The sequence below is a fragment of the Cornus florida genome, unplaced genomic scaffold, assembly GCF_030987335.1.
Source record: "Cornus florida cultivar Cherokee Brave unplaced genomic scaffold, ASM3098733v1 CherokeeBrave_3.0.0_Hap2_Chr07, whole genome shotgun sequence".
In the NCBI taxonomy this organism is placed as follows: domain Eukaryota; kingdom Viridiplantae; phylum Streptophyta; class Magnoliopsida; order Cornales; family Cornaceae; genus Cornus; species Cornus florida.
In genome coordinates, this window is record NW_026775577.1 from 3,334,916 (window position 1) to 3,346,890 (window position 11,975).

At 34.6% G+C, this 11,975-nt stretch overlaps 2 protein-coding genes across 2 annotated transcripts; one reads left to right on the forward strand and one right to left on the reverse strand.

The window, feature by feature from the left end:
• Positions 1 to 71: 71 nt before the first annotated feature.
• Positions 72 to 7,221, forward strand: LOC132315776 (uncharacterized). The gene is made up of 8 exons (XM_059814178.1): positions 72 to 326; positions 886 to 985; positions 1,582 to 1,649; positions 2,441 to 2,513; positions 5,486 to 5,604; positions 5,703 to 5,804; positions 6,187 to 6,286; positions 6,745 to 7,221. The coding sequence occupies exons 2-8, from the start codon at positions 902 to 904 to the stop codon at positions 6,919 to 6,921; spliced, it is 723 nt and encodes a 240-aa protein (XP_059670161.1). The 5' UTR covers positions 72 to 326; positions 886 to 901; the 3' UTR covers positions 6,922 to 7,221.
• A 2,464-nt stretch (positions 7,222 to 9,685) lies between these two features.
• On the reverse strand, positions 9,686 to 10,635 carry LOC132267412 (uncharacterized). The gene is made up of 2 exons (XM_059768575.1): positions 10,330 to 10,635; positions 9,686 to 9,994 (listed from the first exon to the last, which is right to left on the reverse strand). Exons 1-2 carry the CDS (start codon positions 10,495 to 10,497, stop codon positions 9,845 to 9,847), a joined length of 318 nt encoding a protein of 105 aa, XP_059624558.1. The 5' UTR covers positions 10,498 to 10,635; the 3' UTR covers positions 9,686 to 9,844.
• Between the last annotated feature and the right edge of the window lie 1,340 nt (positions 10,636 to 11,975).

An 11,975-nucleotide genomic window follows, 5' to 3' on the forward strand; every position in this document is an offset into this window, starting at 1 on the left:
TTGCAGTACATGGTGCTTTGAAATATCAAGCACAGTAAAAAGTTAATTGTACAAGGGTATTTTTGTAACTTCACCTCCAGAATGCTTACCTTTATTCCGTAACTTCAATCTCTCTCCTGTCCCAACTCTCTCAACCCGTTTTTTCCAACCGTAGAGGAGCACCTGTACTGCTGTCCATCGCCGGCCACCGTCAAGCACCGCCATATTTTTCCACCACCGTATCTGTTGTTCCTCCCTAAACCATAAAATCAGTGCTCAAAACTTATATTTTTTTAGAAAGATCAATTTGGACCATTGGATTTCGGTAGAAAAGCTCGAGGGAACAGGTATTTTTAGGTTTTTTTGTTTAATTCTTTTCGACAATTTAAATTCGATATTGATCTTTTCCCCAATGAAAAGAGTCTTTGGTCCAACGAAGATCTATGTGTTAGAACTTTCTGATGGTATATGAAATAGTAATTTTGTTTCGTTGATATCACGAAGTTTAAGTGAAATGAGGTTTTGGGGCATGTTTGGATGTCTATTGGAAATTCAATCAAATAGATATTTTGCTTTTAGGGAATTAGAAAAACTTGTGCCATCATTCCATTTCAATGGATCTGTAATATTATGATTCGGCCAAGTTGCCTGTAAATTTCATTTGTGAATCTCAGGTATTTAGTTCGTTTGCCCACCAATATAATGATTTATTGCTTATTTTCCGGTTTCGTCTTCTACCCATTGGTGAATTATCCGAACTCAGTTGTTATTAGCAAGTCTTTTAGTTCATATGTGTGATAAATGCTCACTGATCTAATGCCTAAAAGTAGTGTTGTATGAAGTAGGTATTCCGTTGTCATTAATTATTATTATTATTATTTTTATAGTTTTTTTTCAATGTTATAGGATCTTGTGAATTGTGATGGCGCTGAGTAAAACAGAAGTAAACTTGAGAAGGTTGCTTGCAGCTGCACCTCAACAACAAAACCAAGCAAAGCTTTTACATGTATGTCTATGTAACTTTGAAATGGAACTTTTAATATGGAAATGGTTTATATGCTCCCTCTCTCTCTCATTTTTGAGTACCGTATTTTTATATAAACATATAGCAATTTTCAAGTCAGGTTTATATATTGAGTCATTTCATGTTTGCCTGTACTTTTTTACTTATCAAAAAATATATATATATTGAGTCATTTCACACAGTATTTTGAATGATAAACCAGGCTTTTTTGCCTATGTACTCTTATCCTATTTTGCTGACATCCCACTTTGTGTGACAAGCAACTCTTAAGCAGGAGTAAATATGACCTGACAAAAACTAAAACTTGGCATTAGAAGAGAGTCAATAGAGTAGAAACAACTGTAACATATTCAATAAAAACTGTAAATATTTAAAAAATAAAATAAATAAATACAACTCACGAAGGAAGATGTGTAGGTTGCTTGCTTTTATTTATTTTAAATGGATTATCTTTTATTTTTTCATAATCTATATATATATTTTTAATGGATAATAAGTTTCCGAAGTGTTAGTCTTCTTGTCCTCGTGGTTAAGAATTCGTATCATATTCAGCATTTATAGGTGATGGCGTTTTGCAGTATATCGCTACATTACGAGAACAATTGGAGCAATTGGCTGAGGAGAGATCTCCAGAAGGATTGCCGCGGTATGAAACCCCCCCCCCCCCCCCCCCCCCCACACTCAGTTTCTTCTACCATGATTGCTACACAGTATCACATGTCTTCAGGATGAATGAATTCATGGAGTTTTTGTGGTTCTCTTAAACTTACAAGTTCTTGGCTCCTCATTTAGTGAAGATCTGGGTTCATGCTCCTAGCAAATTTAATACTATATTCTTTAGGTAGGTAATTTAAAAAAGGTTTACTTTGATAATAAAAAGTTCAGCAATGTAATATGTTTTGGGAAGGTGGAGTGCCTTGTAAGTAAATATGATGGGGGGTGAATGAATGTTATCATGGGAAAGCCCTTGCAAGTTAAATTTAATCATGGGTGCACCCGCATAGATTGGGTGATTTCATCCTGCGGGCAGACCACCTTTCTACTTGGGATATTTCTTTTGAGTGGTGCTTGGTGATCAGAACACAGAAACCAGTGTCTGAGCCTATGAGGCAGTTTAGAAGGCCTAAAAGTGGTCTTTTGGTTTCCTTGAGTGGAATATGACTCTTGTATGCTGGCTTGCTGCAGCTTCATATGCAGATCACACATGGTGCTTTGGGTTCATTTATTCGGTCACATAAGATTTGTTGAGTTGGATCAACTTACTCGATTTATGCTAAATGAGGCAAAGTTGTATGGAAAATTTTTAATTCCTGATTATTCCTTCCTAATTATTCTCTTATTATGTTCAATTAGTGCTATCCATGTATGTAGGTAGTTCGAGAGTTTATATGCTTCCTGATTTAATGATACTGTTATTCTGTTCTGAATTATTTCTAGAGTTTCAAAAGCTAAAGTGAATGAATATTCAGAAAAGATTGAAGCTGTTGCTGCCAAATTAGCTGTCCCTACGGTACGTTTAGTCATGTATTAGTCATTACCGTTTCTGTGTGACAATTTACATGTTAGCTTCAGGTTTTATCAAGTTAAATTAATTTTAATTAACATGGGTTTAATTCTTTGGAACAACATGATCTGCCGTTGATGTTACCACATCATGTGCAGCTCTATCTTTTTGAGAATCTGAGTATTTTGTTTCCTACTCATAATTTAGTTTGACATAACTGTGTTATGTGATGAAATAATGCAATGAAAGTTCTTTGATATATGAACTTTCATATCTAGATTATCAGCAATGGGAATTGAACATTTTTTAATTTAATTAATACTGTGGTGTGACAGTTTGATGTATATCCGTTTTGAGGTGTTTCTCATTGGAAGAAAACTTTGAAGTAGCGTTCTTGTTACTTAGGCTTGGACTGTTTTAGTTGACAATAATAATGAAGCAAATGTGTATTTGTTCATGTTGTGGATTTTTCCAACTTATTTTATTATGTGAAACACCTAACTTTATCTGATTATAAATTTTAGCATATATGTAGCTAATTATCTCTCAATGAGAGAAATCCTATGGTAGAGGAGCGGAGAGCATAAAGAGACTTATTACTCCCATGGATTATTATCTTGGTTGATCTTTAAGGTGCTAGCTTTTGTGGTTGAGTTTTATATAAAGAATTTTATTAGTTTTATTAACTTATTAGGTCATTACAGTTAGGTCAAGATTAACATATATTTGCAAGGGATCCTTTTATGTTATAATTAGATATTATGGTCATCACCATACAGTGCTTGACAATTCTGTTCAGACTTCAGAGAATGAACATAAATACATAATTACCTATCTTATCATAATCTTTGACCAGAAAATTAGGGACAATCCTGACTATGTTTAACATGATAAAAAGGCTAGCTTTCTTTTTCTTTTTCTTTTTTTTTGCCTTTTTCCAATTGCAAATATTACACTATTGGTAGTGGAGTAGATTATAGAAGCTTTATAGAAGGTGGACAGCACTTGGGGGGAGAGCATGAGGTGTGATGGGAAACTTTGAAGTCAAGGAGGTTTGAGGCTAAGTCATATTTACAAAGTGTTGACTGGTACTAAAGATGGTTGTTCTCCTTGGAAGGTATTTGGGCATCTAAGTCACCTACCGAGGTGCTGTTATTGGCGTAGTTGGCAGCTCATAGAAAATCTTCTGCACTTTAAATAGTTTAAATAGAAGAAGAGTGTCATCTGACTGCTGTTGTTTTGTGCAAGGAGGCTGTGTAGTTGGTGGACCACCTTTTGATTCATTGTTGAATGGATAGGAACCTTTGATCTCTAGCACTGGCCTGGTTGGAAATAACGTGGATTTTGTCCAGGACAATGACATATTTGCTTTTCTGTTTGGAGGAGGAGGAGGAAGAAGACATGGCATGCTGCTTCTCTTTTTAGAGGAGGAGGAGGAAGAAGACATGGCATGCTGCTTCTCTTTTTAGAGGAGGAGGAGGAAGAAGACATGGAATGCTGCTTCTCTTTACTTTGATGTATTGCATTTTGGAGGGAGAAAAATTGGCTGTTATTTGAGGGAGTGGAGTAGAAATGGAAGCCTTCTTTTGGAGTCCTGCTTAGTTTGGATGTGAGGAATTTCCCTCGAGGCTTATTGGATTAGATAGAGAATTTTGATTCTTTTATTGATGTATAGGGGACCTGTAGATTTTTTTTATGCATCATGTGTACATTGTTTATGCTCCCTTTACCTTTAATACACTGAGGGTGTGTTTGGTTGCATGGAATTGGAGCCTTGGAATTGGAATTGGTACCCTGAATGTCCAAGTATCAAAAGAAAAAGTACATAAAAAAATTACGTTGAATTCTACACAAAGTGATTCCATTTTATTTTCATTTGCCCATCTGAGTTGAGCCAAAGCCTTCCCAACTTAACTCCTTTGGCGTTATCAACTGCATGGCATGTGGCATAAAAGGATTAATGTTGTTGAACCTAAATAGTTGGGAGAAGGCTCTCTTGAGTCGAGTTGAGTCAAGACTACGGAAATTGAATGCTATTACCGTTAAATTTTGGTTAATGGAAAAAAGTAGTTCTATGATTTCTATCTTTGGAAGTTGTTTTTCTAGTTTGTGGAGTTTGGATTACCATGATTATGAGATCATCTGAGAGGGAGACATTGGATTGATTGATTGATTAGATTTTTGCTTCTAAAAAAGTGTTTTAAGATTGTAATGTCAAATATATGTTTTTAAAGCCAAAGAATGCTTATGTTAATTTTTCCATGTTAAGGTGGCTAATTTTGGGAAGGATTATGTTGGTTAATACAACTCCGGAAAGGTGGTGGTGTTCTTGGGGAGAAAGCAATTGGTGTGTGTTTTGTACTTCTATTTGATAGCATTCTATTGTCATTTTAGGAAGAGATATAAAAGAATGGAAGGACCGCTCAGTTCCATTGATCATAAAATTGAGTAACTTTGCATCATTTTGGGTTTCTTTTCATATCCTGATTAGAATAATTGGGTGCCCAAAAATTATGATTGGATTATATCCTTAACAACTGTAGTTCTTAACTTCATTATTTTGTCAACCTAATGAGCACCAAATGAAAATGGACACCTTTTGCTGCTGCTTCTCTTTTCTTTAGTACTTGGTTCTGATTTTATGAATTATTACACATAGTGATGCCTAAAAGTTGTTCAGACATGTCAATGCCCAAGGGCCATTGATTCTCCCCAAAGGCTGCTGTAAGTCTGTAAAGGCTATTGACTCTCTCTCTCTCTCTCTCTCTCTCTCTCTCTCTCTCCCTCCCTCCCTCCCTCCCTCCCTCTCCCTTGAACTCTAGGTTTTGTTGAGTGTCAGTTCCTGTTACCATCCAGCAGTCTTATTTAACATATTGTTTAATATCCAACTTTATGAAATTGTTCAGTTTCTCTGCCCCAAGATTGGAATACAATCTACTGATGTAGGCCTTCTTTCTAACCCCCTTTATTCTTTGCAGACTTCCACTCTAGAAGTGTCTCACGAGCCCTTAGCAGGAATTTCTGTCAGAGAAATCTCTTCCAAAGGAGAAGAAGAAATTCCCATTCCCTCTTCCCCAGGATTGAGGAAGAGATTTGTGTAAGTAATTTTTTTTTTTCTTTTTTCTTTAGCTCTTATTGTGCACCATGTTTTGTGGTAAGTTCTTTACTGTCTTTTTTTATTTTTGAGTTTAACAGGCTCCCATCAAACATTGAAGATAGAGCTCGTGATACCTTCAAGGCTGATCAATCGACTGTCAAATTGGATGTGGCAGCAAGGTCACATATTGATAAGCACAGGTACTTTTGAGCATGAAATAATCGAATCAGTGATTGTTAAAATTTAATGAAACCACTAAATGGTCATTTGTTTTTGGAAATGAAACAGTAAAGATGTGGTGATTGAACTGAAATATTGTTATTTTGTACTCACCTCCTGATTTTCTTAATTAAAGTGAACATCAGAACAATTTCCAGCTTGGAAGCATTTTTGACAATTCTCAAGTTAAGAAAATGACTGGGTCATTAGGCCTTCAGTTCAATTGGCTAGTTGACCCTTGGAACTTTTTTTGAACTATTTCACTGATACTACTTGATTTAAATTTTATGGGAACATAACTTGTGGTTTCACTGTAAATAATTTGTCGTTGCAAATTCTTATTGCTTTTGTTGCCTTCAACAGAAAGCTTCAAGAAGACTTGACAGATGAAATGGTTGGGTTGGCACGGCAACTCAAAGAAAGTAGTCTAATTATGAGTCAATCCGTCAAAAACACAGAGAAAGTAAGTCCATGATTTTATTTTGTAGCTTTGCTTTAATTCAAGCACAAATATCTTTTTACCCTTTCTAGACAAGATTGAACCTTGACCTAACCAATCCCACTCATCTTACCACCTGAGCCAAGGTATTATATATGGTGTGATGTTGTAAGCTAAGTTCTCTTAGAAAGATCTAAAATTCTTAAGATGAACGAACCACTCTTGCTGATAGGTTAATTTTTTGCATTGCTTCAGAGTCAGAATGATAGCCTATTAGCTGTGTCAAAATTTCAGGCAAAGTCTTAAACGGATCTTATTCGTTTGAAAAGAAATGCAGCTTTTAACCAGGTGTCCAGGATGAGGAACTCAGAGTTATTATAGATCCGATCTTGTCCAATATTGACCGTTATGTTATGTATGTTCGTCTTGTAATCTGATAGATGATTGTCTGATCTTAAGCTTGGTATTAAATTTGAGTGCAGATCCTTGATTCGACAGAGAAGGCAGTCGAGCATAGCTTGGCACGCACTGGCCATGCCAGCACACGGGCTATGGATATATACTCGAAGACTTCCAAGACTACATGCTTTACGTGGCTTATCCTTTTTGCAATGACATGTATCTTCATCATGGTTGTACTTCTTATTCGTGTCACTTAGTATATGTCTTTGGTGAGGAACACTTGCAACTATATAATGATTTTACAAAATCAGAGCAATTATGTGTCCTTTTTCGAGTTTTGCTTATTGAGCTGTCTTGTGTTAGTTTTACCATTTGATCATAGATTTCCTAGCCTCCTCTAAAACTGCAATAAGCATTAGATTAGTCATTGCTGGTGACAGGGATTGTGATTTTCATTCACATTTAAATACATGTAGAAAAATGTTAACGTTTGAAACTCATATAACTTCTTGATTCTTAAGCAAACATGTGATTTTCATTCACATTTTTAGTGCCTCTGTTCTTGCAAGTTTATTCTTTTTTCTTATTCATTTTTCAATTCTGAAGCATTGTGGGTTCAAATTGGTGGTCAGTGTTTCACATGGTAGAGTCCAGCTGCTTAATTACTGGTGAGGTAAATCTGATGTTGTAGGGGCAATAAGACACCAGTAAAAAATGTGATTGTGATTAGAAGCTTGGCTATATATAATATAATTTGAAGCTTGTTTATATATAATATAATTTGAAGCTTGGTTATATATATAATTATTATAATCCTTGTATCATCAAAGCATCTCTCTTTAATGATTTTTATTTCCTCATTCCAAGTTTGATGGATGAAAATCATTTTAATGTATTGCCAAATATATAAATAAATTTTATTTTTATTTTTTTTAAATTCACGAAAAACCTAACCTATTTGAAAGTTCATGATTGTACAAATCTGATTAATTTTATATAAGTAAGGGTTGATACACTTACTAATTCACATAAATCAGTCGAAGTTTTCAGATTTTTGTACTCTAAATTATTTTCCTTTGTTGATAAGCAAACAAGATCACTAGTGCACAGAATGGGTGGTACCTCTAAAACTGGTGTTTTCCCATTGACGGTTAATATGTTTTTTATAATATTGGTGTTTGCATGGATTACTTGTATACGATATGCTGAAACAGTGCTTTAATTTTAGCTGCAGTTTTTAATATATATTTGTGCTCCAAATGCTGGCCTGGACTGGAAACAATTATTTGTTTTGATAGGGATTTGGGTGGTTGTAGCAGTAGCACATGGGATGGCCCACTGATTACTATCTAAATTAATACATTATGGACCACTGATCCCGTGACCAATCATACATCTACGTAATATAAGAACATTGAATGTTAGTGTATAGATCTATGTACGTAGCAGAAATAAGAATGTTATGATATGATAAATAATCAATGTGTGAAGAAAACATTAGATATAATATTTATAAATAATTGAATTAAAGAAAGTAGACTTAAATAATATAATTATATTCATGGACTTGATAATGCACTTATCAAAAGAAGAAGATTTGTTTGTTTAGAAGGTAAGTAATAAAGAGGCCGACTAAAACTTATCGATCACATTTATATTGGATAAAGGTAAGAGTGATGGTGCCGATGAATATTACAGACAGAATCCCTCTGTGTGCGAGCTACCTGTAATTTCCTTAGGGATTCCTTGCTGTCCTTTCCCTTTCCATTTCCATCACAGTTACATTATTTTGTCTAAGGGAAAATCCTTAGTGAAAGGCTGGTCCTGGTTTTTTTTAACTTTCAATGTCCTCTCTCCCTCTCTCTCTCTCTCTCTCTCAATTCTTTCATGCTTTGTGTGGATCATTCAAATGGAGGCATTTATCAAATTGATTGGAAAACTTTTGTTCTGAAAATTGAAAATGGAACAAGGCATGTGGACTGGCTCATGCTCTTGCCAAAATTATATAATATGGACATTTATGTCAGTCAGACATGAATTCAATGTTTTTGGCCCACCTTGTTCCTGAGAAAGCTGACTTTGTGTCAACTTCTCTCTAAAATATATTTGATGATTATGTCATTCAAAACATATATATATATATATATCGATGAAAACGATGTAGTAATTTGGAGCCAATTAAAAGTTATACTAATTGTATCATAATATAAATTTTTTTTAAATGCAGTGGGCATATTAGATGTTATTTTTTCTTAAAATTTCAAGGTTTTGACATTGATTTCAAACATGGTCCAGATTGAAATGGAATCCTTAAATTTCTGTGCCTTGGAATATTTGTTTTTTTAATTTTGAAATGCAAAATAATAATAATAATAATAATAATAAAGTTGACACACACATGTTTGATGTGTTCTACTGTGAATATTAAATTAAAACAGTCTCCTATTGAGGCATTTGTGATTAATTCACGAAGAATTGAGGGGTTAAGTAATTATACAGGGAGAGAGTCAAACATATTCGATTATTTTTTTTTTTCTTAATTGGTACTTACACCCCACATGTTTGTTTCTGAGACTTGAACTCTTGACCTTTCTTTGAAGAATAAGAGGCATTAAAATTATGTAAGTAAAAGACGACATAATTATATTTAATAATATTATTAATGACGTTATCCTCACTCACGTTAAACTTTCAATTACTTATCATTATTCATAAATATATCTTGACGTGGTGCATGTTGCGAATTGCAATCGAGCTAATTGGTGACTGTGACCCTACCTTCTGAAAGGCGTGTTTGAATTGGTTGCTTCAACTTCACTCGTCTTCAGATACCAAATGCTGGCTTGATCTGAACCAGAGAACAACTTTCATACATTTGATTTGTAGAATTAATACTGAGTCAAGGTTTATAGGTATGTTATGCATCATTTGAATTCACAAATATTTTACTATGTTTTTAATTTCCATATTTAACTATGTTGTTATTGTTATCATTGCCTGTGTGGAGTAGTAAACACACACTAAAAAACGAAATCAATCCAAAACTATTTTTATTCAAAATATGATCAAACAATACATCATTACATCTATTGATTATACATTATTTAGTATTAATGCTAGATACATATGCATTATATATATATATTCCTTGCATGAAAAAACTTATATGGTACTGTGTGGTTAGGGATGCTTGGGAATGGGAGTTGGATGAGTCATCACTCCATGATAATCAATGTGGTAGAGGAGCTCCTCTGCATCTTCCTTAATCCCATGTTCGATTGCCATGGAATCTTCTAGGTTTTTTATTGATCTCTTTATCTCTGCATTAACCTGCATTTATGGTACAACTAGAAGACTTTAGAGACCTGATCCAAAAAATAATTATAGTTGATGCAAAATTCTGCACGATTCAAAACCGAACAACATTCGTGGAAGAAAGGGAAAGCGGTGACTGCGTAGTGATCATCAGAGTATACTTGGCTAGCACCACGTGGATGCTAGCTAGTCTCAGGCATGCTTACCCTTTATCATAGTAACAGTGTTTAGTTCCGTGTAGAATTTTGCATCAACAATTCTAAAATAGAGCACTACTTTTGCATTTAGGAAATGTCCCACGAAAACAAAAATTATTTGATATATTTAGAAGTTAAACTTTTTCAACCCACCTTGACTTGCTGGTATTCGTCTTGACGGTTGGAGGAGGACATGTTCAGTGTTCTCAACGATCGCCTTCCCGGGAGAAATGTTGGGGGAGAAGAAGAGCTGATTGTGTGGGAGAGGAAATAGAAGGCAGTTGCAAGTAAGCAGAAGACAATGATGTTTGAGGATCTCATTATTAATGGCTCAAGTCGAAACTTCCTATCCTTGGGGAGGGAAAGTGGGGGAGTAACAAATAAATAGAGGCTCAAGTGTGATAATTTTTGTGTGTGTGTGTGTGTGTGTGTGTGTGTGTGAGAGAGAGAGAGAGAGAGAGAGAGAGAGGAGTCAATAATTGCTGACGCCGGAAACATGTCTCAGCCCATGCTTGTGATTCTGCCGTAGAAATATTTATTGCAAAAGTGTTATCAGCGCTGAAGAGCCTGTCCCTACTGGTTTTGCTAAAATCTCTCTCTCTCTCTCTCTCTCTCTCTCTCTCACACACACACACACACACACACACACACACACGCACAGAGCTGAGGTAGAAGTCTTCTTCTTTGGGAAAGAAAATCACGTGTGTGTTCATGTAAAACAGAACCAGGCATGGTTGATGTAATAACCCATGTTCTGTCCTCTTCAACAAAGCCTAAATAGGTCGGAGTCACCAATTTTTTTCATGCTCGATCTCTATGTATACGTGGCATTTTCTTAAATTACTCCTTAGTTTGCTTCTGTCTGGTATTGATAGCCATTGTAAATGCTTACGTCTCCAGCATTATTTGAATTTCTCAGACATGGATGGTCATCGAGCAAACATTATTATTGCTCTTAGGTAGCAACATTACTCTTCATGGTTTTCATTGATATTCAATGAAACAACCACGACCATGAAAAGTCAACTAGCATTGATCAACCGATATCCAATGATCTAATTATCTTTCCATCTTCAAAGAAGAGAGGAGAGGAGAGGAGAGGTTCAAGCCCGGCTATGGGTAAAAGTGTTTGTATGGAAATGTGACTAAAAAAATCTTTTTCTATTTTGTGGTTCGTTTTTTTTAATATATTCAATCTTTCACTTTGATAACAAACTTTTATTATGGTAATTTTTTAACCTAATCTTAAACAATTAGACTCTGAATTCGAATTTCACCATCAACATGGCGATGTGCATGATTGATTCACTCGTAATTGAGAATCTAATCAACTTTCCATTACTTCAGTTTTGTTTTTTTCTATTTTCACCCATAATCAAAATTGTATTGGATTTAGATATCATTCTCTCAGACACCGCATAGGTCTCTCTTTCCGAAGCAAATGTGTATGTTTGAAAAATGAGAGGTTCAATTCTTCCTAAATTTTTATTGTTCTTACATGTTTTGCGTTATAACATTTTTGAAGTTTTTGAAATATTCAAATTTAGATATATATTGGATACTTGAATTCGTTAAAAGTCAGGACAAAAAAAAAAAATCATTAAAAGTCAAAAAATTATTTTCACTAATTTTCTATTAAAAAAAAAAAGCCAATTTTTTCATGACTTTCTTAAAAGCAATTTTGAAAATGTTTTTTTCAAATACAAAATGTATCTTTCAATGGAGACACCAACACGTGCCCTCTCCATGACCTTCCGACATTTGACATTTGTTTAATTTTTGAGTTCGTTTAGTAAAAT

Coding starts and splice junctions, on each gene's coding strand:
- LOC132315776 (XM_059814178.1), top strand. CDS start 902: ATGGCGCTGAGTAAAACAGAAGTAAACTTGAGAAGGTTGCTTGCAGCT. Junction 986..1,581: donor ACCAAGCAAAGCTTTTACAT/GTATGTCTATGT, acceptor GGCGTTTTGCAG/TATATCGCTACATTACGAGA. Junction 5,805..6,186: donor TCACATATTGATAAGCACAG/GTACTTTTGAGC, acceptor TGCCTTCAACAG/AAAGCTTCAAGAAGACTTGA.
- LOC132267412 (XM_059768575.1), bottom strand. CDS start 10,497: ATGAGATCCTCAAACATCATTGTCTTCTGCTTACTTGCAACTGCCTTC. Junction 9,995..10,329: donor ACGAATACCAGCAAGTCAAG/GTGGGTTGAAAA, acceptor CCATAAATGCAG/GTTAATGCAGAGATAAAGAG.